The sequence below is a fragment of the Ailuropoda melanoleuca genome, chromosome 4 (genome assembly GCF_002007445.2).
Source record: "Ailuropoda melanoleuca isolate Jingjing chromosome 4, ASM200744v2, whole genome shotgun sequence".
Classification (NCBI taxonomy): domain Eukaryota; kingdom Metazoa; phylum Chordata; class Mammalia; order Carnivora; family Ursidae; genus Ailuropoda; species Ailuropoda melanoleuca.
In genome coordinates, this window is record NC_048221.1 from 92787693 (window position 1) to 92812075 (window position 24383).

The 24383-nt window shown below is 52.2% G+C and overlaps 1 protein-coding gene across 25 annotated transcripts in view; it reads right to left on the minus strand.

Moving 5' to 3' along the window:
- Positions 1 to 16768: 16768 nt before the first annotated feature.
- ASPRV1 (aspartic peptidase retroviral like 1) overlaps positions 16769 to 24383 on the minus strand; it is a 112463-nt gene continuing 104848 nt past the window's right edge. For 24 of the 25 annotated variants that reach the window (XM_034659292.1, XM_034659284.1, XM_034659285.1 and 21 more), the window contains one exon: positions 16769 to 22992. In XM_034659292.1, coding sequence (XP_034515183.1) covers positions 17374 to 18153 — 780 coding nt within the window. In that variant the 5' untranslated portion in view covers positions 18154 to 22992 and the 3' untranslated portion in view covers positions 16769 to 17373. The remainder of the gene's footprint in view (positions 22993 to 24383) is intronic. The other variant, XR_004624952.1, reaches the window with a different exon arrangement.

Here is a 24383-nt window from a genome sequence, read left to right on the forward strand (position 1 = left end):
TCCCTAGAACTGGTGCTCCGGGAATGTTGCTGTGACCTGTCAATGTTGGGGCCACCTCCCTAGTGGTAAACACAGCCTGAACAGGGGAGCAGCACATGGGAGAGTATGGAATTCTGTTTCCAGATGTTTATTTCTTTATGTAAATATGAAGCCAATGTAAATCCTGTGTCAAGATCTAGAGAATGGTGCTTTTTACTACAGTTAGCACACGCATTTTTAGAACTACTACGTGTTTTAGAGAATCTTTGCTGTGTATATGTAAACTTCTGTATTGTTCCACCGTTAACAAATAAATTATTTCATTATTAAAGTTTGGTCTTCCTGATGTTTTGTACCCTTTCATGGTTTTTACGTACAGAACTGAGTTAATTCATCAGACTTTAATGTCATGGAACGTTCACTGGCCAGAAGTTTTCGGCTCGCGGTGCTGTGATACGAGTTTTAGGTGGTGTGGCTCGGGCAGAGCTCGTGTGTCGCTCAGAGCCGATGGCCTGTGGCTGCTGCTCTCACCTGTTCCCTGCTCCACACTCGCCCTGGGCTCGCTGGTCTCCGTGCCCGCACCCCCATGATGCTCACGCTCTGCGGGGAAAGACAGACGGAGTCACAGTTTAACGCCACACAGTCACTCGGGTACAATGGGGCAGGGACGTGCCATGAGAAGTCACAGCGGTGGAGGCACCACAGGTGGGCCCTGGAGAAAGCGCGCGTCTGCTAGGTTGGGAGCAGCCCCGCAGGGCTGGGGTGTGGCGGGCAGAGCACGTGGCGGGTGATGGGACACGTGCAGGGAGGACAGCCAACTGTGACGGACGCGTGCGTTTGAGAGGAGACAAGGCACCTGCTTTAGGGGGTTAGTTGTTTCACATAGGAACCCACGTGGTTAATGGACATTCACTCATTTAACAAAGAGGGATTGAGCCAGGCTGGGCTCCGTCGTAGAGCTGAGGGACACATCTAGGGACAGAACACAAAACCCTGCCCTTTGACGCCGCTTTCTAGGGTCACTGACTGGCTCTGGCCCCAGGCTCCCCCAGCAAGCCTCAGAGCCAAGCACCATCCCCTCCCTACTCCTCACTCCCTCGGGAAGCACTCGTTCAGGGTCGAGAGGAGATGAAAGGTGGCTTTCCCCTTCTTGACTAGTAACCTCTTATTCTTAAAACCATCTAAAAATGCTGAAAGGTTTTTATGGGGCCCTAGAGGTTATCCATGATGGTGTGCAGCCTGCGGGGCTTAGAAGAAAGGATCTTTCTGGTACTTAACTTGGGAAAAGTAGCCTCACCCTCTGCTTTCTCCAAAAAGCAGGGCCCGCGTGCTGGGCCGGCCTAGGGTGTGGGACTCCAGAACCCGCCTCCGTGGACACGCTCTGAACCAAACCCACCAGAGAGTGACGGGTCAGCAACAGGGAAGAGCGCCGCGCCCTGCGCTCTTAACCGCGGCCGAGGGCAGGAGGCGGGAGCCGCAGGTCACCCCCAAGTCGGTGCACCGAGCGCCTCCCGTGACATGACAGACCTACTCGCAAAGCTTCCTGACTCGGCTTGTTCACGGCTGCCCGACGAAGAGAACTTCCTTCTGCCGTCTGGGTCCGTGTCACCCTAATGGTCAACTCATGCCTCCGGGGGCTCTGCCTCAGCGCCTCTGCGAGCTGCGACGTCAGCCCTGGGGGCGACTGCGGTCATTAGCCCCATCTCCGGGGGCGGGGGGCCCAGGCAGAGGGAAGCGAGGTGTTTGGCCCCCAGTGCACAGAGCCGGTGGCCTCGGACTCCGGGGCCCACACTCCCTTGCCTCCCCTTGCCAAGAGCTGCGTCCCCTGGAAGCAGTTTCGCTGGTTAGCATCTTTTCTTTTTAAAGCCTTTGGAGGCAGCGATCTGTTTTCTGTGAAGGGGCCTTAGGTTCCGGGTAATGAGGCGGAAGCCAGGAACACGCAAGACAACTGCGATTGCCAGTGCGAAGTCACCGTCCTCGCTGCCATCTTAACTCTCCTCTGTCCATTCTGAGGGACAGCCCCCAGCTCTTGAACCTCACAGGGCTCCTGTGACAATAACCCGGCGCGCTCCTGGAAGAAGTCATGCTCTACTGCAGTTGAAGACATTCTTTCTCTACCACGTCTTTGGGGTTGTGGACCCAGTGACATCATTTTATTCAACCACTATTTACTTAACACACTTCCACGTAGCCTTGGAGTTCCCTTTAATCCAGTGCCACTTGGGTCCACCTCTTAGACGTCACCAAGACCTAGACGAGGAGGGAGACAGCAAGGCTCTCTGGCAAGAGTCTCTGGAATAGCCGCCCCTCGTTCCCACTGGGCCTTCCCGCCCATCAAGGGCCCTCGGGTTCCAATGACTGAGGGCCCCGCAGGCAGGGACTCCGTAGGAAGCATTGTTCAGGGCTTGGCACTGACCGAACAGATGGGAAGGCTCACTGCTGACTAGGGGTGAACAGTTGCCCAGAGGAAAAAGCAGCTGCATGTTGGGGGCAAGGGCCGGACACGCTTTCGGCAAGATGGGAGGACAGGCTCTGCAGGGCCGCAGCTTCTGGGATCCGCCCTCACTGTGCAGGAGGGCGGCATCTCTGCTGAAGACAGGCTGAGGATTTAGTGGGACAACTGAGGCAAGAGCCAGCGCAAAGCAAAGGGTGTGGCCCCAAGGCCAGGATGGAACTGGTGGACTGGGGCCTTAGGGACTGGAGAGGTTCACTGAGGCCCTGAGGGAGGACAGAGAAGGCTTTCCTAGGATGCTCTTGGCCTCACCTGGGGGCAGAGGTGAGCAACAACACCCATGGTAGGGAGCTGTGTCACGAATACGTCTACCTTCAAGGAAACCATGGGCCTGGGAGAGGAGACACCTGGGAAGGCCTAGGCGACCCAGAGGAAAAGGGACAAACACCAGCCCAACCCACCCCTGTTAGTCACCTAGATGGCCAGGCTGGGTAACACCTGGGGGCAGTCCCCCCAACTTGCCCAGCTGCCAGTAGGGCTGGGGGACCCAAACCATCTGCTGGAAAGGTCATTTAAAAAACGTCTGACAAATTCTTGCCTTGCCGATATTCCCATCGCCCAGATGGGAGAAGATGCCATTATCACAGAGCGCCGGCACTGGTCCTGATCGACAGTGGAATGAGAGATCCTCAGAGGCAATGCCGTGTCCTTTAGAAACCCTGGAAGGGGGTCCTGGGTGACGGTCAAGCACATGGACTCTGGTCAGCTGGATCCAAGAGCCAATGCCAGCGCCACCCTTTACACTCTGGATGACCTGGGGCAACTGGTCTTGGGCTCCATTTTCCCATTCTGAAAAACGAGGATAATCATAGCATCTATTTCCTGGGTTGTTGGGGAGTTTAAGGGACAGAGGGTATGGAGAGAGCCTAGCGCACTTTCTGACTTGCAGGAGCATTCAATACATATGCGCAATCACGGTTATTTCACGAGCACTGTCAGAAATGGAGCTTAGATTTTCAGAGGACAAAATTCTAACATTCAGAAAAGAAATCAGCCTGGAAGGGAAAATTACATGAGACGGCAGGGAAGTGTTCAAGTACGTCATCCTGACCGTGCTATCTAGACCACGAACGGCAAGCAGGAAGTGGTTAAAATGGCAGGAGAGAAGAGAGGGTGACTCAGGGATGGAGTGTGGCCAAAGGTGGGGAAGGGGGTGTTTGTTCAGGTGGTACCTCCCCTGGCTGCTGTTCAAAAAGTCAAATCCTCAAACCCCTCTAGCCCTGCAGGGCGGCTCCAAGGCTCTCAAGGAGAGACCGGGAAGGACAGGGCTGGCGAAGCCAGAGAGACCCTTGCTAAAATGCCTCCATTTTGCAGGCATCTCTTCAGAAGAGTGGGAGGTGCTTAGGTGCCTTTCCAACAGCAAACTCAGAACGACGGTTGCCAGAGCCCTAGCCAGTCAACAAAGACGCCACGTTTCAAGCATAAATCATGAGGTTGTGACAATTCTCTGCAACTCTGTAATTAAAAGCTTTGGTTAACGCAGCTGTAGGGCAAGCACAGACCAGCACAGGACATGGAACAGCATGGGGCCCAGAAGAGTCATCAGTGGAGACAGATGACCAAGAGAGGACTCGGGTGAGACACTGCTTCCTCTTCACCATGCTGACAGCCCTCAGTGGTGGGCGAAACCACTTGTCAAAACTCAAAGCAGGAATCCCATTGCTTTCCCTGAAGAATGGGTGTGTGTTTCCTCAGGGAAAAAGTGAATCATTAAATGGATCACCTTTCTCTTATTGCTTAGGCTGCCAGGTAGCTCAGAGCCAAATTCACACCTCACCGTTAGTAATTATGTGAGACCCTGTGGTGTGTGCGTGTGTGTGCGTGTGTGTGTGTCTGTGTATTCAAATTCCCCCTAGTCTTTTTCTTGACCTTGATTTTTAAAATTTCTTCTATTTTAATATATGTAATTTTAGAAGTCATTTCAGATTCGCCTTCGTTGAGAACAAGGAGAACGCAGTTGTAAAGAGCACAGCCTGTGTATAAAAAACAAAACAAAACAAAAAAAAAACCAAACAAACAAAACAACGCCCTGGTCCTTTCCTTGGCAAGCAGAGGGCAGTGAGGTCAGCTAAGCAAGGGTAAGGTAATAGGGGTTGAGAGCGTGGAGAGGGAAGGTGAGTATGGGTTTTTTTAAGCAGTGGAAATAAACTTGCCAAAGAATAGAAGGGAGCTGCCTCAAGGCTGAAAGTAATGCCTATTTGTCTAGAGGAACTGGGGTTCCTCTGGGGGTTTCCACGGAGGCCGGAGGCAGTGGCAGAGTTGGCCTGGGTCTGAGTCACCTGTCAAAAGCAGAAGGAACACCACCCCTTCTCCCCAACTCAAGAAAGTTCATCGGATTGCAAGTGAATGAAAATACTGTTTTCACAGGACTAGCCCGGACTCTGCTCTGTTGTATAAAGAGAAAATCACTTGCAAATTTCAGTATTAATAAATTACTTGTGGTCCCTGGGGCGCCTGGGTGGCTCAGTCTGTTAAGCGTCTGCCTTCGGCTCAGGCCATGACCTTGGGGTCCTGGGATTCAGTCCTGCATCGGACTCCCTGCTCAGTGGGGAGTCTGCTTCTCCCTCTCCCTCTGCCTACTTGTGCTCTCTCTCTAAAATAAACAACATCTTTAAAAATAACTAACTAATTAACTAACTTGTGGTCCACTGAGATTAGACTAGTGGACGCAGGTCTATCTACAAGCAGGCATCCACTGACATGAATGGGACACTGTCCCCAACCCTCTCCCGTTCAACATAAATAGAATAATTCGGACTCTGGTACGGAAGGCACATTCTCTACATCTGATGACCCCAGGGTGGTGAGAGGACACCCAGATTGCCTAACAGAACCAGGATCCAAAATTTCTTGACAGCTAAAGTGAGGGGGCGTCTCAGACAAGATGCATTTTGAGAGACGAGCGCAGGCCCCTGTCCTTGGCTACGGACATCAGTCCCAGAGGGGAGTGCCACCTACTGCCACAGGTCAGAGAGAAAGGGGGCTCAGTGGCAAGTCTCCAGAGTGAAGGGGCCACCACAGAGCCAAGCCCCTAGGTCACGGGAAGCTGATCTCTCCCCCCGCCTTCTCCCAGGACCTCCCCACACCCCCATTATCCTTTTATTTTTTTAGAGGGGCAGAGACAGAAGGAGGGAGAGAATCTTAAGCAGGCTCCACACCCAGCCTGGAGCCCAATGTGGGGTTCAATCCCACAACCCTGAGATCACGACCGGAGGCAAAATCAAGATTCAGAAGCTTAACAGACTGAGCCCCCCTTTTAAAATAGCCAGCAGATCCCAGCCTTCCTCAGTGCAAAAGCTGTCCGTGGCACTCCATCTCTCAGCACAACATTACAGCCTCTTCAGTGGCAAGTCCCCAGCTGACCTGGCCTCGGCCACCCTCCTGGACCTCAGGTCCTGCACCCTACTCCATGACTGTGCCCTGAACACCCAGGGCCTTTGCACTTGCTACTCCTTCTGCCCAGAAGGCCCTCCCTCAACACTTCCATGGTTTTCCCTCGCTTCGCTCAAGTCACCTTATCCATGAGATCCCCAGGACCCCCTCTGTACGAAACTACACAACCCTCCTCACCTTCTACCCGCTATTCCTCCCATCCTGACTCATTTCTTCTTCCCACAGGACATTCTATTTTGTTGTCTGATGTTAAAATGGGGCTCTGTAAGAGCAGAGACAGAACTCTCCAGAAGAGTGCTGTCCCAGCACCTAGAACCGTGCCTGGCACACAGGGTACTCAGCCATCCACACTGGTGGACGGATGGACAAGCGAGTAAATGAGTGAATACAAGCAAGAGACAGACTTCAGGCTCACAGCTGAGACAGGATGATAGTCTCCAATGTCACGTGCCCCAGAAGGCCGATGGTGAAACCCAGTGAGTGACGTGTTTATTACAAAGGAAGGACATTATCACTGGCAGAGTTGTAGGAAGGCAGGGCAGAGGGCCCCCCAAAATACCTGGACTTTAGAATTATCCACATGACTTGGTCAAAACAAAAGCAATTTGATAGAAAACAATCTGGTTGGAACAAGTTGTGGGGGCGGGGGGGGAGGGAGAGGGGGACACAATTCAGCCCAAAGGACAATTTGGTCTAAAAATATAGTCCACAAATACAAGAAACAGCACAGAGGACCACAGGGGAAGAGAGGGAACACTGAATGGGAAGAAATCAGAGAGGGACACAAACCATGAGAGACTCTTGACTCTGGGAAACAAACTGAGGGTTGCTGGAGGGGAGGGGGTTGGGGAGATGGGGTAACTGGGTGATGGCATTAAGGAGGGCACGTGACGTGATGAGCACTGGGTGTTATATGCAACTGATGAACCACTAAACTCTACATCTGAAACTAATGATGTGCTGTGTGTTGGCTAATTGAAGTAAAATAAGAATGTAGTCCTATTTTTCAAAAATTGGGATTTTGGTGTAGTGTGGAGATGGAATGTATCCTTTTGTGCCTTCCCAAGTGTTTTGCTTAAATTTCAGAATAGTTTTACCCCCTTTTAAATTTCTAGTTAATATTTCCACCACCTATCTTAATTTGGTTCATTTTTTAAAATGTATGGTGAAAGGCCATGCTCGTAGATAAAGGTGAACAGAACATAAACGTTCTGCTTAGTGAATTGTTATAAAGTAAATTTCCACGTGATCACCAGTCAGGAATCGAGACACTGCTGGCCCTCACGTGTCCCCAGATGCCCTTCTGGACCCATCATCCTGGCCACCCTGCTTCTGCCATCATCGCATACCTCCTCTTGCCTCCTGAGTGTGTCGCCACACACGGTGGCTGAGTTTCGCCTATTTGTTTTAGAAGATTATATAAATGGAATCAAATGTCCATGTTTGGGTCTGGCTTCTTTCGCCGGACACCATGGCTGTGAGATCTTTGTATGTGGCTGTGGTACCTTCCCCTTCTTCACTGTACGGTGAGGTTTATAACAGCAAAATGTTGAAAGCATTCTGCAGGTCCAAAATAGGGCATTGGATACATAAAGTATGAAAGTTTACAAAGGAGGAAGTACTATGTAATCCTGTTTTTGCTAAAAAGAATGAAAGAAAAAACAAGAACGAGGGAGTGAAAGGATGAAGGAAAATACACCCATATAGATGTCCATAGAGAAAGGTCCTGGGAGAATAGGCCATGTTTGACCTCGGGGGGGTGAGTAGGTAGAAGGTTCTTCATGAAGTTTCTTCATCTATTTTTTTTAAAGATTTTATTTATTTATTTGACAGAGATAGAGACAGCCAGCGAGAGAGGGAACACAAGCAGGGGGAGTGGGAGAGGAAGAAGCAGGCTCATAGTGGAGGAGCCTGATGTGGGGCTCGATCCCATAACGCCGGGATCACACCCTGAGCCGAAGGCAGACACTTAACTGCTGTGCCACCCAGGCGCCCCTCTTCATCTATTTTTGGGTTGACCTTATTTTCTGGTTTTCCTATAATGAGCACTCACTGCATTTGTAAAAAAACAACAATTTACTAAAAGGAATGTAAACAATGACAAATTAATCAAGTAACAAAAGGATCTGGAATTTGGGGGAGGGTTTCGGGGAGTGCTTTCTCCTAAGTTTATTCTCAGCCAATTATGTCTCTTCTACTTGTTTGGTAACTTTTATAAATTTTTAATTTTCATAAGTTTATAAAAATGTGTCCAACCACAGTGAACATGTTCAAAAGTTTTACCAATACTTTACATATCGTTTAGTTAACCAAGGCCCGTTTGTTAAACATTTCCGCTTTTCACATTCATTTCCGCCCACTCTGTCTTCCTGGCTCTATTTATAATAGATGAAAATAAATTCATTTTTACCAAATCTCTGTGCAGACTGCTCCACAGACTGAACTGAACATTCTGAAGGAAGGCGGGCTTACACTCTTAGCTCAGCCATTTACCATTTGAGCAACGTCGAGCCAACTAACCTCCCCTAATGCCAATTTTCCCTTCTGTTAAATGGAGATAAAACCTACATTCCAGGGGTTTCGTTAAGACTTAGACATTGCCAGATCAGCAAACTGAGTTACCTCAAGCCAGTTCCTCAGCCTTGGCACTGCTGTTGACGGGCAGGCGTGGAGAATTCCCTGTTGGGGGGCCGCCCTGTGCATTGTGGGAGGCTGAGCTGCATCCCTGCCTCTCTCTACCTCCTAGACGCCAGTGGCACTGCTCCCCTCCCCACCTCCTCCCTGAAATCTGTGACAACCAGAAAGGTCTTCGGACCTTGTCAAATGTTCCCTGAGGGGCAAAACCACCCCTGTTACCTCGGGAAGTGGTCCCCCCTCGCCACAGAGCCTGCGTACTAGCCCGTTCGGCCTGCACCCGGGCTGGCGCAGACGCCCTTCCGCAGCAGACAGCCCCTTCCATCCGGTCTTATGCCCGTGCCCATCCACAGGACGCGGGGTGCACATCAGGGCGAGACACGAAAACACCAGTGGGTGGGCTTTTGCTCCAGATTCTTCCCCTGACTCTCCATTTCAGGCAAGTAATTTGGTCTTTTAGGGTTTGCTTCCGGTCCTGGGCTACAAAGCCAGCATTGCCTGGAAGATATGGTACTTTTCTTCCCCAACTTTTGTACCTGCCTAAACCCACGGATGAGAATCTGTTCGAATGCCCCAGCCAGGGAGGGCCGGGCTCGGACGCATAGGAGGAGAGGAGGAAGACACGGTGGCTCGACCGGGGAGGGATGGCAGTCAGGCCTGGAGAGGACAGGCACCTACACACCGCTCAGTGGCCTCACCCTGGAGAGGTGTCAGGACATCCCAGGGAGGGGCAGCCTGGTGTCCCTAGGAAGGCGAGGCCTGAGGCCCCGGCTGCCAGTGCTCCTGGGCAGAGAGCAGCACTGCCACGCGGCCTAAAGGGACCACGTGAGCAGGGCCACGGGCCTCTCTGTGATAAAGGTGTACGGGGCATCCACGACTTGTTGCCCCTCTCCCCACAAAGCTTCGGTGCTGCATCAGGTTCTGGGAGAGCCCCCGAAAGGACCGAGAGTGACCTTCTCTACAGCCTGGCCAAATGGGGACTCGGTTGGATGTAATTAGTTTTAGTTTTGGAAAAACATTCCAAACTGCTGTTTCCCACGCATCTGTCTGTGAACTGGGGCTCGGCTGCACTACACGCGGAGAGGTCGTCACTGTCACCTCCCTGCCGAAGGCCCTTCCACAGCTCCCCGTGACCTAGGGATGAAGGCCCCCTGGCTGCACACAGTCAAGGAATCAGGTGCTCGCCCTCCAAGTTTCTCCCAGAGCGGACCTCACTAATCCGTCACGGCCGTTCTCTGGCTGTGTCTGACCAGGCGGTACCAGAATGCTTTGCAGCACTTCCCACCAGGCATGATTAGTAGAGATGGAATCAAGTATTTTCTTTACTTTAGGACCTACATCACCACCCGCACCCCCCCACACACATTCTACTGCTTCTTAAATCAGGATATACCATTGGCACATACATGGATGTTTTTTCTTTTTCCAAAAAATTTGATTTTCCAAAAAATTTGATTTTCCAAAAATTTGATTTTCCAAAAATTTTTTTCCAAAAAAATGATTCAATTGACAATGTACTGAGACTGGATGGACACCCGTGGTAGACACGGACCCATCACCCCCATCTCCCTGCAGAGATGAAGGATGGCCTGGGTGAAGATCGCTGCCTTGCCCAAGGTCACGGCCATCCACGGCGGTCTGTGTCGGGGCACAATGCTTCCCTGCTTCAGCGCCAGAAAGCTCGCCAGGACCATTTCAGCTGAAGAACTTCTCATGACACTGCCTCCCTTCTCCTTCTGCCCTGTCCTGCTTCCTGATCCCTAATGAACTTCACCTCCGGCCTGCTTCTCGGGGAGCCCAGCCGGTGACACGCCTGCCCAGGAGGCTAGAGGCAGGGCCCTGAGCAGGATAACTGCAAAAGTCCCCGACAGCCCTGTGACTCGACAGAGCTGCTGGGCCTCTGAAGCGGAACCTTCTAAGTCTACAAAGCCCCGACGGGTCTCCACGGTGTACAATCATTGTGGAGGGTCCTCGAGAGAAAGCTCAACCTTCTTCTGTGCCGTCTGACCTACGGCTGGCCTGATGTCGTTTAGGAAGGGGCATCTGGTGAGTCGTTACAGTGCTCATTCAATCACCTGTCAAGACTTTCAACAACTATTTATCAAGGCCCAGGTATGCATCAAGCCTGGTGGGGACAACGGGGCACAAAAGAGCTCTTTTCTGGAGCTTACGTTCTAGTGAGGAGAAACATAACCTGTTTCCCACATTTCAGTCATTTTCATGCTGCTTCCAAAATGTTTGCCCGCACGCCCATGGTCTGATCATGGCACTTCCACTTCCTCTGGCTTATGGATGGTGGATTCACAGTTTTATCTACTTTAGGCCCAGTGTAGGCTAAAATGTTCACAAAAGGATAAGCTATTAGTATATATTTTTAATACACATTAAAATAAACCTAAAACTTTGAAATTTTAAAAAATTGATAATGTATTTTTTAATTGAGTGCATCTTAAAGCTGAAGAAATCCATCATCAATTATCTCTGGCCTTCTGGAGTCACCTCAAGAGTCATACAAGACCCTCCACACTGGCCCTCTGTCTCTCCCCACCTCCAATCACCCTGTTAGCCTGCCCCAGCCCCGCTGGTCCTTGCTCCCTTTCCTCACCCTCCTCCCTCCACTCTGCTTCTTGGAAAACAACCACTTGCCTTCAGCTTAAAGATCTGCCCTGTGGAGTCCTTCCTGGCCCCGTGCAGAGGGCAGTGGGAAGGGGACACAGCACCGGGCCACTCTAAGGCCTGGGGTTCCTTTGCAGGGCTGCCTCCTTCCTCAGACTGCAGATCCCCAGAGGGCATGGCTCATCTCACATGCTTTCTAGGGCAGGAAGGTGCTTTAACAGGAGCCAGAGAAGTGAGGCAGGGCAAGGCTGGCCCTGGACAAGTCCCACGGACAGCCTGTGCCTTGGAGAGTTGCCCCCGGCCAGGCTTCAGGGAAGGCAGCCCACAGTACCCGAGAAGTGAGAACTTGAGAGCCAATGTGTGAAGCCACAGTGAGGACCAGAACAGCTGGGTGGAGGGGCTGGTCAGAGAGGCCTGACCAGAGTTTGCCCTCCTGGCAGCCCGGCTGGCGAAGCCACCTTCATTACCTGGATTGCTTGGCAACAGTGGACCCTGAATCGGACAGTGACTGATGGGACTAGAACGTGTGGTGGCATCAGCTGACAGCTGCCTCAGTGTCTCTTCAGTGGTGGAGGACCACGTGGGCAGGCCAGGTCACTGCTCTGGGCCACGGAGGCCAGCCACGCCCTCAGCACTGCCACGGAGGAAGATTTATGACCTCCAGTCTGACTCCAGCTGCTCTCCTGACGAACACCGTGTGTCCTCAAGACAAAGTAAAACCTTCCAACTGGCACCTAGGGCTTTACACACCTGGGAGCCTCTGCTCTCCTTAAGATGACTGCGGTCTGATTTCATCATTTATTTTTCTTCTTATTTGCTGCCAAGGACCACCCACACCTGGCACTGAGTAGGTGATTAATAATTGGTTGCTTGTCTGTTTGTTTTTCATAGGCATCGGAGTTAGCAAGTATGAAACTACATTCTAAGTATACGAAGACGGAGCAAATAAAGTCACCTGCACCTAGATTTCCCATTGGAGAAAGAAGTTGCAAAGATGGAAAGGGAGAAGGTAGACTAAACCCTATCGTCCTGGGTTGGAATTGGTGGTATCAGTATGAACTCATTTTTAATACAGATAGAGAGAGATGTAGAAATACATATAGATGAACTATGTTTTTTCCTTAGACCTGACCACACCAGTGGCCATGTAATGTAAGGACGCCCCAGTAAGAACAAACACACCAGGTCCTGGTTTCTGAATATCGGACTCCACAAGAAGGAACCTGGGCTCCTTGGAGGACCGGCTGATCCCAAGGCTAGTCCTGGGAAGATACAAGATGAACGTGGGACATCTCATGACAGAAAATAAGAAAGGGCTCAGGTTATGATGGGGACATGGCCCAAGAAGATAGAAACCAGTTTGAAGAGCTCCCAAGGAGAAATCTAAAACAATTCGAGTGTTAAAATAATGGTAGTAACAGAGGATAACTCACTGAATAAAGGAAGAGTCTGAGTCTACAGTGACATAAATAATAAACAGGAAGGGTTGGCGGCCTGGCTGGCTCAGTCAGTTGAGTGTCCAACTCTTTTTTTTTTTTTTAAAGATTTTATTTATTTATTTGACAGAGATAGAGATAGCCAGCGAGAGGGGGAACACAAGCAGGGGGAGTGGGGGAGGAAGAAGCAGGCTCATAGCAGAGGAGCCTGATGTGGGGCTCGATCCCGTAACGCTGGAATCACGCCCTGAGCCGAAGGCAGACGCTTAACCGCTGTGCCACCCAGGTGCCCCGAGTGTCCAACTCTTGATCTCGGCTCAGGTCATGATCTCAGGGTTGTGAGTTCAAGTCCTGAATTGGACTCCATGCAGGCCGTGGAGTCTACTTAAATATAAGTAATTTAAATAAGTAATAAATAGGAAGGGAAAGCTCAGAATTGAGTGCCAGCTAGTACACATAAGGAGAATTAGAAAAACACCATTGGCAGGCAAGGATTGTCAGTGGATCTAGTGGGTAAGTCTGGCGAGAAACAAGCTATTTGTATGGTCTCACAGCATCCACCCAGAAAAATAATTAACATGACGAATAGTCTGCAGTGGAGAAACGTGGCAGACACTTTGACCAACTGATGGAAGTCAACATCACCAGTAATGGGACCAACAGGCAGCCGGTACCTGCTGATGTGTCCTGAGGAGGACACATCACTTTTCTGGGCACTCCTACCAAAAACGCATAACCTGAATCTGGTCACGAGAAAGCGTCAGGCACACAATGTGGATTCACACTCTACAAAATAACTGACCTGGCCTCTTCATAAATGTCAAGGGCATGAAAGACAAAGACAAAGCCTGAGCACTCATTCAGGTAAAGGAGGCCAGAGAGACACAGGAACTAAATGCAGCATGTGGCTGGATTGAAGGCCGGACGGGAGACAGTGGTTTCTTTTGCTCTAAAGGTCACTACTGGGATAATCAGGAAAATGTAATGAGGTCTGCAGACCAGGTAATAGTAGTTTACTGAGGTTAGTTTCCCGATTTTGATCACTGTATTGTGGTTATATAAGAGAATTCCTGGGGCGGCTGGGTGGCTCAGTTGGTTGAGCAGCTGACTCTTGATTTTGGCTCTGGTCATGATCTCAGGGTCGCTGAGATCTCACGCCGCTGGCTCTGCACGGCGAGGAGTCTGCTTGTGCCTCTCCCTCTGCCCATCTCCCCCACTCGTGCTCTGTCTCTCTCTCAAATACAATCTTTAAAAAAAAAAAGTTACTATTTGGGAAACTAGGTAAAATGGATGGAAATTCTTTGTAGTGCTCTTGCAACTTTTCTGAAAGTCTGAATTTTTTTTAAAAGATTTTATTTATTAGAGAGCACAAGCAGCAGGAGCTGCTTCGGCTCAGGTCCTGATCCCAGGGTCCTAAGATCGGGCCCCACGTCGGGCTTCCTGCTCAGTGGAGAGCCTGCTTCTCCCTCTCCCTCTGCTGCTCCCCCTGCTTGTGCTCTCAAATAAATAAAACCTTTATTTTTTTTTAAAGATTTTATTTATTCATTCGACAGAGATAGAGACAGCGAGAGAGGGAACACAAGCAGGGGGAGTGGGAGAGGAAGAAGCAGGCTCATAGCGGAGGAGCCTGATGTGGGGCTCGATCCCATAACGCAGAGATCACGCCCTGAGCTGAAGGCAGACGCTTAACTGCTGTGCCACCCAGGTGCCCCAATAAATAAAACCTTAAAAAAAAAAAGCTTAAGAACAAAATGTTTGCAGGATAAAGGCATGGGGATTTATCAAGCCTAGTCTGAGGAATTAAGAGCTATTCAGGATGTGGTGGTCATTATTAGAGAAGTGGGTGCCTTGTGGGAGCCATGAGCTGCCCCTTAACTAGAGGTATCCGAATGTTCTCAGCCAGAGCTTTTCAAACATTCCTGGGCATGGGAATCACCTGGAAAGGTTTTATTTTTGGTTTTTTGTTGTTGTTTTTCCCCAGCGGAAGTCCAGGTGAGGGTAGAGACTCTGCATTCCTAACAAGCTCCAGGTGACACTGGTGCTGCTTTTCTGCTGATCCGGATATCACCCTTTGAGGTACGAGGAGGTGAATACAGCTGGGATGCAGACCACACGTTCTCGAGCCTGGTTGAGGTCCTGCACGGCAGGACCCTAAAGGCCTGGCTTTCACTGATCTTCCCAGGTGCTCCTCCCGTGCAGCCAGGATTCAACCTTTACATTGCTGCCTCCCCCTTTCCATCATCTCAAATTGAGACCCTAAGTCTGAACACCACCCTGGCTTCCAGAGCTGCATTCTCTGCTACTCCTGCTCCATCCATCATACACCCAGAAGCCGGTGAGTCTTCCTGGTCTGCCATGGTTAAAACACTTGCATGCAAGTTACGGGCAAACCCTTCCCCCGGCAACAAGCCCTCTGCAAAGTGCCCACAACCTCCTTTTCCTAGCTGCTCTCAGCGCTCCCCCCTTGATTCTCTGTTCCCAGGAGAGCCGTTCCAGCCCCTGCAGCCCAGGCTCTACCTTCGCGCATTTGTACCTGAAAGCACCTCACGGGCACAGCGCGTTGGTCTCTGGTCTCACTTCCGTTGAGAGCCACCTCTTGGTTCCCTCCTCCATGAGGGGCTGTGCTTAGGAAGTCACAGACCACCCCCCCCCAAGCTGGGCCCACCCAGAGGCTCACATTCCTTCAGGGACAGGCTCCCTTCACTCAGAGGAGCAAGGTCTCTGCAGCTGAGCCACAGGTCACCCTGTTCCCATTCACGTAGGACAGGGCTCAGCAGTCTGCCGTGCGGGGGCAAGGGCAGAGAGGGGACAACCTGGGTGTTGCCCTGAAATTCCGGCTGGCACCCAACTCCCCATCCCCTGTCTGCCTCCTCACCCTCCTTCCTTCAGCTCAGCATGTGCCTCAGGTCTGAAGGACCTAGAGAAAATAGGTCACAAGGAGGTGCCACCTGGGTTGTCCCCTCAGGGGAGGGTTTGGCCTAGGAGAGAAGTCACATTTGTTAGGAGCTAAAAACCAAACTTGAGAAAGGGACCTGGGAGGCACAAGGAGACCATCTCCTTCTGTAGTGTTCTACCTTCTCGGCTCCTCCCACCTCCACCGCCAGGCCTCTCCAGGCCTCGCTTGCCCTGAAGACGACTTCCTACCCATCCAGCACCACCCACCGCCCCCTCGAGCTGAGCCTGCTGCGGCTGATTCCTGTTAAGATGTTTGCCCAGGGATGGGCTGCAGTAATCATGAGGCGGACGGGCTGCGCCTGGGCCTCCGTTCCCAGGAGAATCACGGCCGGCCTCGGACAGGGGAGCAAGGGCCCCTGGCTCCGAGCAGCTGCGGGAGGGCCAGGCTCAAGTCCCCAGAGGCTTCTGAAGAAGACTCCACCGTGCCTCTGGCTCCTGCCCAGTTAGTTGTCTCTCCCTTGGGGATGTTCAGGTGGAAACTTCCAGGAGAGACTCATCCCACCTCGTGAAAGGAAGATGTCCCCTCCCACTTCCCATCAAAAGCTCTTGAGGCTTTGTACCCTCAGTCTCCCTGCAGATCCTTTTTGGCTGTTTCTAGATACTCAGCCCTGCTGAGTTCCAAAGAGAGAGGCAGGCACTTAGAAGCAGCTATGGGGAAGACCCCTAAAAAAGACGAACACCCCATTCTCAGATCTGAGAATGTCCTCCCCACTCCATCCCGTCTCTCTAGCATCAGGCTCCATGTCCCTCCAGGAAGAAGCTGTTCTCATGATACCAGAGCCCCCATGGTCACCTCCACTTCTGCCCTCCAGACTCCCTTGGGTTGCCCCATGCAGGTCAATACTTGTCCCCTGCCCTGTCTGCCTCTGTCTCCCAGGTGGTTGTAAGAACTATTTGCCAGGCAGGTACTTTCCCACTTGTTTACAATAACCATTATTTTCCAATCCCCAATCAGTACCTCACAAATAATGTTAGGGTCTCTCTTGGGTAGAAGAGGCAATTTGGATGCGAAAATATGGTAGTTTGAAATGATTAGAGGAATTATGGAAGAAATAAGTAAAAATATTTGAAACTGAGGCTATTTTAGAAAATCCAAGACATATCTACAGTGCTGTGTATATATTCTCTTACCTCTCCGGGCTAATAATTCATGGAGCACTTGGATCTCCCTTCTCTTTGATAGTTTCTCCATTTTATCCAGCCACTCGCATCCATTCCATTCATCCCCAATCAATACATTACGTGGTTTTTCCATGAGTCAATTTTTATTGGTTTTGAAGTAATGAATTATTGGCATAAGGCTCAACGAGTTTCAAAGCAAATGACAGAAGGAAACTACATCATACAGGTAGGTGGGAAGACCCAACAGGGGAGACTCCCAGAGCAGCTGTGACCCTCACCTGCAAAAGCTGGGTCTTGCTTGTGAGGACCCTGCAGCCAGGGCTCAGTTCAACTGAGAACGACTGCATGGACCTAGAGGTGACTGAGCCACATCTCAGGGGATCTTAAGAGGTACCCCAGGCCTCTCTGAAAGACAGTAATTTCCAGCCTTCTTGGAACCGTCCAGCCTTAAATCTTTGCCACCAATAGCAGCCTGACCACCACAAGGACTCTTCCTCCCTCTGAGATAGCCAGCCTGTTCTCCCTCACCTGTGCCTTTTCAGATGGAAGCCTCCCTCACCAGGGACAGATGAAGGCCCCTGCAGATGGAGGAGGAGGGAGAGGAGGAGGCAAGAGTTGGTTCCAGAGTGTCGGCAGAACCCAGTGACCCCTGAGGATATTTGCCCTTCCCCTCCACTGTGGTGTGTCTTCCCACCAATGTTTGGGGGGTAAAGAAAAGGGGGCTTCTCAGTAGGAGAGCTCCTGTCCCCCCTCCCCCAAAGAGGGGTCCTCCTCTATGAGCTCAAGATCGAACTCATCCTCCAGGGACCCTCCAACAGGCAGGAGGCGGAACTTCTTCCCCTTCAGGGTGCACGTGCGATGCTCGAAGTCCAGGACAGCGTTGTGGTCCTGGAGCACATCGGTACCAATGATGGCTTCTTCAGCACTGGCATCTGCCACTAGGAACTCTGCCTTCAGCTTCAGCTTACCCAGGGACACCACTGTATCCCAGGTGCCCAGAATCTTCATTTCAGCCCCATTGGCCACTTTGACCACATTCTCAAAGGGCCGCAGGGTGTCCAAGTCACCATCTGTGACCTCCTCCCACAAGCTGGGGTGGACCACAGAGACCTGGGCCCCAGAGTCCACCAGGAACCTCACAGGCACTTTGCCAATTTTCCCCTTGAGGTAGTAGCCCTTACCCATGCTGTTGGCAAAGACGATCTCCTTGGGCAAGTGGCTGCGGGTGGCCCCAGGCCCCCCAAAGGCCTTCAGGAGGGTCTCTTTCACAGCACCATAGTCTTCCTGGTCCTTGGGGCTGAGTCCACTGTAGACCTCCCAGGCATCTCCCCTGAGGGACTCTTTCAGGAACCTTAGTTTGGTGGCATGGTCCCAGTGGTTGAGGTCGTTGATGACCTCAAAGCGGTGCAGCCAGAGGTGTGGGGCTGTACTGGTTCCATCGAAGGGCTCCGGGGTGAAGGCACGCTCCCGACGGCCCTCCCGGCTCCTGGCTCCACTCCCCGCCATCCCTGTGCCCTCCTCTGGAACTGCAGCAGCAAACCACGCCAAGTAGAGCAAACCGCAGAGCAGTGTCAGCGCAATCACGCTGGAGAACAAGGCCTCTCTGAGCAGTGTTGTTTGCTGCCTGTCTGGAGCAGGCAGAAGGGTCCCGCACGAACTGTCTGACTGACTGCTGGGCACAGAGACAGGCAGCTGCTATAGCCTGCTCACTCTGCAGAGCCCTTTTGATGCCTAGCCTAGGCCCCCAGGGCTCCCCATTCTCCTTTGTTCTGGAAGCCCCGCCCTTGCTCAGCCCGCCCTCCTGCCAGCATCCTGCCCAACGAGCAGGATCAGTGCCTCACCCTTCTGCATCCATCCCTGGGACTGGTACAGGCCAGTCCATGGTGCAAGAAAGTCCAGCCCCAGTCAGAGGGGACCCACTCAGGTACCCTCCCCAGCCTGTGTCCGAGAATAACAGATGAGGACACAGAGTATGTTATGACATCCTGGTGTTTGTCATCAGCTGGAGACGGAAGGGGGAGGCAAGGACCAAAGGCCCATCAGCTTCTAGCCTGGGGAAGCCCCTTTGCCCTCAACCTCAAGTGGCCACTCTGAGTGGCTAAAGAAAAGGAGCATACATTCACTACGCTCCTACTTTATGCAAGGCCTGGGGTAGGAGTTTCTCATACACTCTAAACCAAGTATGGAATCCCATAAGATTCTCTAGGGGGGAAGATAGAGGATAGTCCCAGAATCAATAATGCCCAGAAATTGTTTTTTAAGTGAGGGGACACACACACACATAAGCATTTGCCATGCACTTGATTGTTACAGTCATTTTCCCCTCATTGATCACATCTAATTCAGAATCAGCACTTTGGGGGATGGGGGGCAGGCCTCAGCCAGAGCGCCCTCATTAAGGCCCTGAAGTGGGTTGGTGCCAACCCTGAACTTCTGGGAGTATACACCAGGACCCGGATGGGCTCCGGCTCCAGCTCCAGCTCCCGGCGGGCCCCAACCTCTGAGCCACTGATGTTGTCTCCTCCCCTCCTGTTCCCTCTCACCTTCCAGGAACCTTCCAAGAGCCCCTTCCCCAAGCTCTATAGCCCTCCTTCTCCCCCATCCCTGCTCATCCATGGAAAGAGCAGCCAGGGTATCTCACTCCCTTATGTTCTGAGCAGGGGAAATGTTCGCCATGTTGGCAAAGCCAGTGGTGAGGATCTGGAAGGCTTTGGATGGAGGAAGTTGGCTGTGTGACCTCCTGCTGGGGAGTGCAAACTGCCTTAGGCCACCCCAGGGATTCCCAGATGGCAGATCTGTGAGTCCCAGGGTTGGAGCCTGACTTGGGCCTCTGCAGAGAGACTGGGGCTGTTGGAGGCACCCACTTTTATGACCTCCTTCAAATGTCACCCCCTCCACGGAACCTTCTACTTTCCTCTCACACACGTGCCCACTCCCAGCTGAGCATGTGTTGCAGTGTGATGTGCTGGTTCATTCAGAGCTCTGTCTCCTGCAATGAACCAGAGTGTGAGGTTCACATAAACAGACATGTGACTGTCTCCAGCCCCCACAGAAACTTACTCTTGGGTCAGCAGGTGTTCCGTGCCGGCCTCCAGACCTGGCTGAGTGCTGTCACCAAACAAGAGGGATTAAGACAGGAGAGTAGCAGGAACAGTGGCACACCTGTGGCTCTGGTCTGTTTTTCCTGGCCCAGAGCCTGTTTCTCATCGGTTCCCTCTACCATTCATCCCCCAGTGCCTGGCTGACTCCCAGAGGACCCTGGCCCCAGTCCTGCCTCTGGACGTTCCCAGGGTCCCTGGCTATTCGGAAAGATCCTCAGTCCCTGCTGCTGTCTCAGCCCCTTCCACCTGACACAGTGAGCTAGCAGAGAGGCAGCTGGGTCAACATCTCTCATCACAGCTGCCTGGCTAAGGTGGGGCCCTCGTGCCATTCCAGAAGCCCAGAGGAGGGGGAAATGGACTCACTGGGACGGTGTCAAATGCAGGTGGGTCTCCAAGAAGATTGCACCATGAAAAACCTACACCCAGAGAAGTGGTCTGGCCACCCACAAGACCAGGAAGCCCCTTCTGCCAGTGAACTTTGTGGATAGACTCCCAACCCCTGGGATGGGCGTTGTGTCCTTCTGTGGTCCAGGGAACGGACCTAGTAGTGGCTTCCTGGATACCTGGTATTCCTCACCGGGCACAGCTGGTCCCCTGGAAGTGGGAGTGTGTGAGGAGGCTGCGCGTGACTGAGGGAGGTGAGAGGCAGGGCAGCTTGTCAGCTGGCAGACTACTAGATGCTCTAAACTGAGGCTTGTCAAACCATTGCGGGAGACATTGAGGCCGACCTCCCCACTGCTCCGGACTAGAGATAGATGGTCCCTGGGACTTGGACAGTCGCACTTGACTGGGTTTGGTGTTTGCTTTGGCAAAGCCATTTCACATCTGTCACCTCAGCGGCATCACGGTGACCCATGAGACCGACCAGCCAGCCTTCCTCCAGGACTGCGGCACAAGGAATACGAGCGTCAGGCCCAGGCTCAGGCATTGTCCAGGGCATGGATAATGGCATTTTGTAAATACAGGCAGGGAAGTGGGAGTCTGGGCTCAGGGAGGCATGAGGGCGGGTCCTGGGGGCTTGTGTGGTTGATGGTCTCTGGTGGGGACAGTGATCTAATGGGCAATGAGAGCTGATTGTTAAATGTTCAAGAGTTCTGTAAGTCAGTTCCTAAACCAGCTGGTAGCTTAAAATTGGACCTGGTGGGAGTATTGACACCACAGACATTAGCAAATTCTTAACCAGGCCTTTTTGTCCTGGAAAGCCAGCTGGTCATCACACCCCTGCATGGGGACCTCAGTCACTCCGTCTCTCTGGGGCAGACCAAGCCCCGTGGCCAGTGATTAACAAATGTATGGAAATCTCCACTCCTGCCCAATCACGTGGGCCTAAATCCCCCTTTCTTGCCCACCTTGCCCTTTACACTTGCCCAAACAACCTTTATCCTCCTGGGCCCTTTGGCTTGAGGCAGGTGGCCCTCCTCAGAGAGGCTCTGCAGGCATTCTGCTCGTACAGTCCCATCTGGATCCCCAGACAGAAGCGCGCAGGCGTCTCACGGTTACTAGGAGAGCTGGAAGGGCTTGGGTTTAGAGAGCGGTCTCTGGCTAGGATCAGGAACATGGTGAAGTAACTTCTCAAGTTCCCTTAACCCTTGGGAGAAGCCATACCTGGAACACCCCAGAACCACTCAGGGACCTCGGAATTGCTATGCTAATCTACAATGATGGGCTAAACCAGCTGGGGCAGACCAGGTGCCACTGCCTCCTCCCAGAACGTAGGAAATCATGGTTAATTATTGACAAGTATAGGTATTGGGGCGGGAACACCCTCTTCATGACCCATCAGCATCTCCTGAGTGTGCTCTGAGCAGGCACAGCACACTTGACTGGAAAGGAGGCAAACCAGGACAATAAACAGGAAGGACTCAGGGAGTCCCCACCCTCTACTCCCCCTCACTGAGAATCTGGGCCTGTGAGCTCTGCTGGCCCACTGTTGCCCCCAGCTCCCTGGTCCCTGTTGCCAGTCGTGGTATGTGGCACAAGATCAGTAGAGGGCCCATCAGGGCCCCCAGGAATTGAAGCCCTCAGTGGGCAGTGGGGGGCTGTGGAGGGGACCTGGATGTCCTCAGGGGATTGTTCTGCACAAAGAGCAGAGACACACACTTCCTGGTGGCTGTGATGAGGTCCAGACTGAAATGTCAGGAGCATCAGGAGACGCGCAGGCCACCCGCTGCCACTCCTCTCCAGGCTGCCTCTAGCTAGCACCCCGACTCCCCAAATCAAGGGCACCCGGGAGCTGGATGGGGAGAGCGCAGAGGGATTCAAGGACTTACCAGGGCAGCAAGGGAAGACTGAGGGGAGACAGGAGGTATACGCTCTCCATCCTGGGCAGGCTCCATGGGCACTTAGCGTGTGACATCACATGGGACTCTGCACTCAGAAAGGCTGAGCTGGCTTTGGCATGCTGCTCTGACTGTCCTGAGAGTCCCAATAGTTTGGAACAAGGGATCCCACACTTCCATTCTGAGCCAGGCCCTATAAAGTACACAGCTGGCTTTGTCTCCACCTGATCTGACGGGGACTTCTCTCCCACATCCACATCCACACACGCACACACCTACCCCTTCACACCACACTCATACAGGCGTCCACAAAAACACCCTCCCTGCACACTGTACACACCTCCTGTGCATGTAAACCCTATGCCAGCCATACAAACACAGCCACACTACAGTTCTCAGTTCAAAACGGCTATGAGATTGTGTAACTTGCATATAGAATTCAGCTCCCACCTTTCATTCCACAGATGTATTTGCACACACATTTACACTGAGTATTAAAATCAGATTTATTGGAGGCACCTGCTGTTTATTAGCCTCTGGGCACACTTGTTGGCTCAGAGAACTAGGCAGGTCCCCATCACCATGGCTTACAAGCTAATGAAAACAGGATACAGATGTTTAACAGCCCGTTCTAAAGAGTTTAAGACTGACATGTATATGCAGACTGACCACGTGAAGCAATCCCAGTCACAGCCACGCCGCTCTGAAAGTGGGTCATCCTGCCCTCTGCCTCCCCCGCCGACTGCGTGGGCCACGGACATGATGCCCTCCCTTCTTACCCTCTCTGGGCACTTGCCACCACGAGCAAGGCCCTAACTGCCGGCCCCACCGTCTGTGCTGAGGCCCAGGTCCCAGGGCCAGTACGGGTGTGTGGGTGTGCAGGGCTGATGGCACGGCCGCTAGGAGCAGCGGCCACAGTGGTTCTGGCGTTCAGCTTCAGTGGGGCATGGCATCGGGTCCTCAAGCTGAAAAGAAGGGCAAAGAGGTGAATTCTGCTCAAAAATCTAATTAAGGATTCAGATCAGAGACCAAGGGGGCTGGTGGGCTCTGACCAAAGCAATGCATGTGGAGAAACCCACAGCACCAGCAAGTTCCCTATTCCCAAACCACAAAGCCTCAGACTACCAGCACCGCTGTTCCCAAGCAGGAAGTATCCAGTCCTCACATCAGTCATGGCCAAAGGCACTTAGCAAAGATAACTTTTCCTTAACTGGTCCCCCTTCTTGGTCCCTGCCACTGCCCTGACTGAACAGGCACTTCTGCCCGTGGGGCCTTTCCCCAGTTCTCCACTATTCCACAACCTCTTTTTGCCCATTTGGATTGCCCTCCACCCTTCTTTACCATCCATTCAGAACCCTTCTACTAGGAAACCACCCAGTGCAGCCCATCAGCTGAACCCACTCTGTCAGCAGGCAGCAAGATGCTTCGTGCTGGTCGTGGCCCTGGAGGGTCCCAAAGGATCCAGGGGATGTTTCCAGAACAGTGATCTCAGGCCTCAAAGCTACTGCCAGTCCTCCAGGCCCGGGGTCAGGGCCACAGCCAACCAAGAGTCAGAACACATTACTGACTAACTCCCTAGAAATCCAATAGGCCAAAAGTGGTTCTTTCCCTACCTTTATCTTTCAATCAAATATGAATATCACCTAATGTGTTCTGAAGGCCTCCCTTCTCCCCCCCCCAACAGCCTGGCCCTCCAAGTGGGTTCCCACCTTCTTCCCAAGCCCTGATGCCCCCACCCTAGACCAAGTCCTCATCTCTTTCTGTTCTGATTTCTGCCATCCTCCCTCTGGGCCCAGAGCTTCCACCTGGCCAGAGGAGCCTGGCAGACCCCCTCCACCTCTCCCATCTCCATGGTCCCCTTCATTTAATTGAGGGTGGGAGTGACACCCCTGAAATTTATGAAATGTTCAGGCAGTCAAAATATACAGATTTGGTATTCTCCAAATACAAGTGGGCTTCTAATGACACCAGGAAACTTGGCGTAGAGTTAGACACATGGAGGACTTTGGTCCAACTTAAAATACCTCAAAGGCAGCTTTGAACTGATCCTGAAATAGTTTTAATTGCTGCTAATGATAACTGGTATTGTGAGCAACGCAAACATATAAAATAGCCTCGGAGCAGGGAACTGCTTCTTGTGAAGCCAATGCCAGCTTAGATTTGCTCCTAACTTAGAGAAGACAGGGGGACAAAGTGGGGGCACCCTCCCTCTGGCACGTCAAAGTGGTGTCTTGTCTTCACCATCTGGAAGAAGTGTGGGGAGGCAGGAAAGGGAAGAAGGAAAACCAGCAGAGCCCTAACATGTATAGGAAGCCCCCAAGTGATTGGTAGTAGCACCTGTCGTGTGCGAGACACC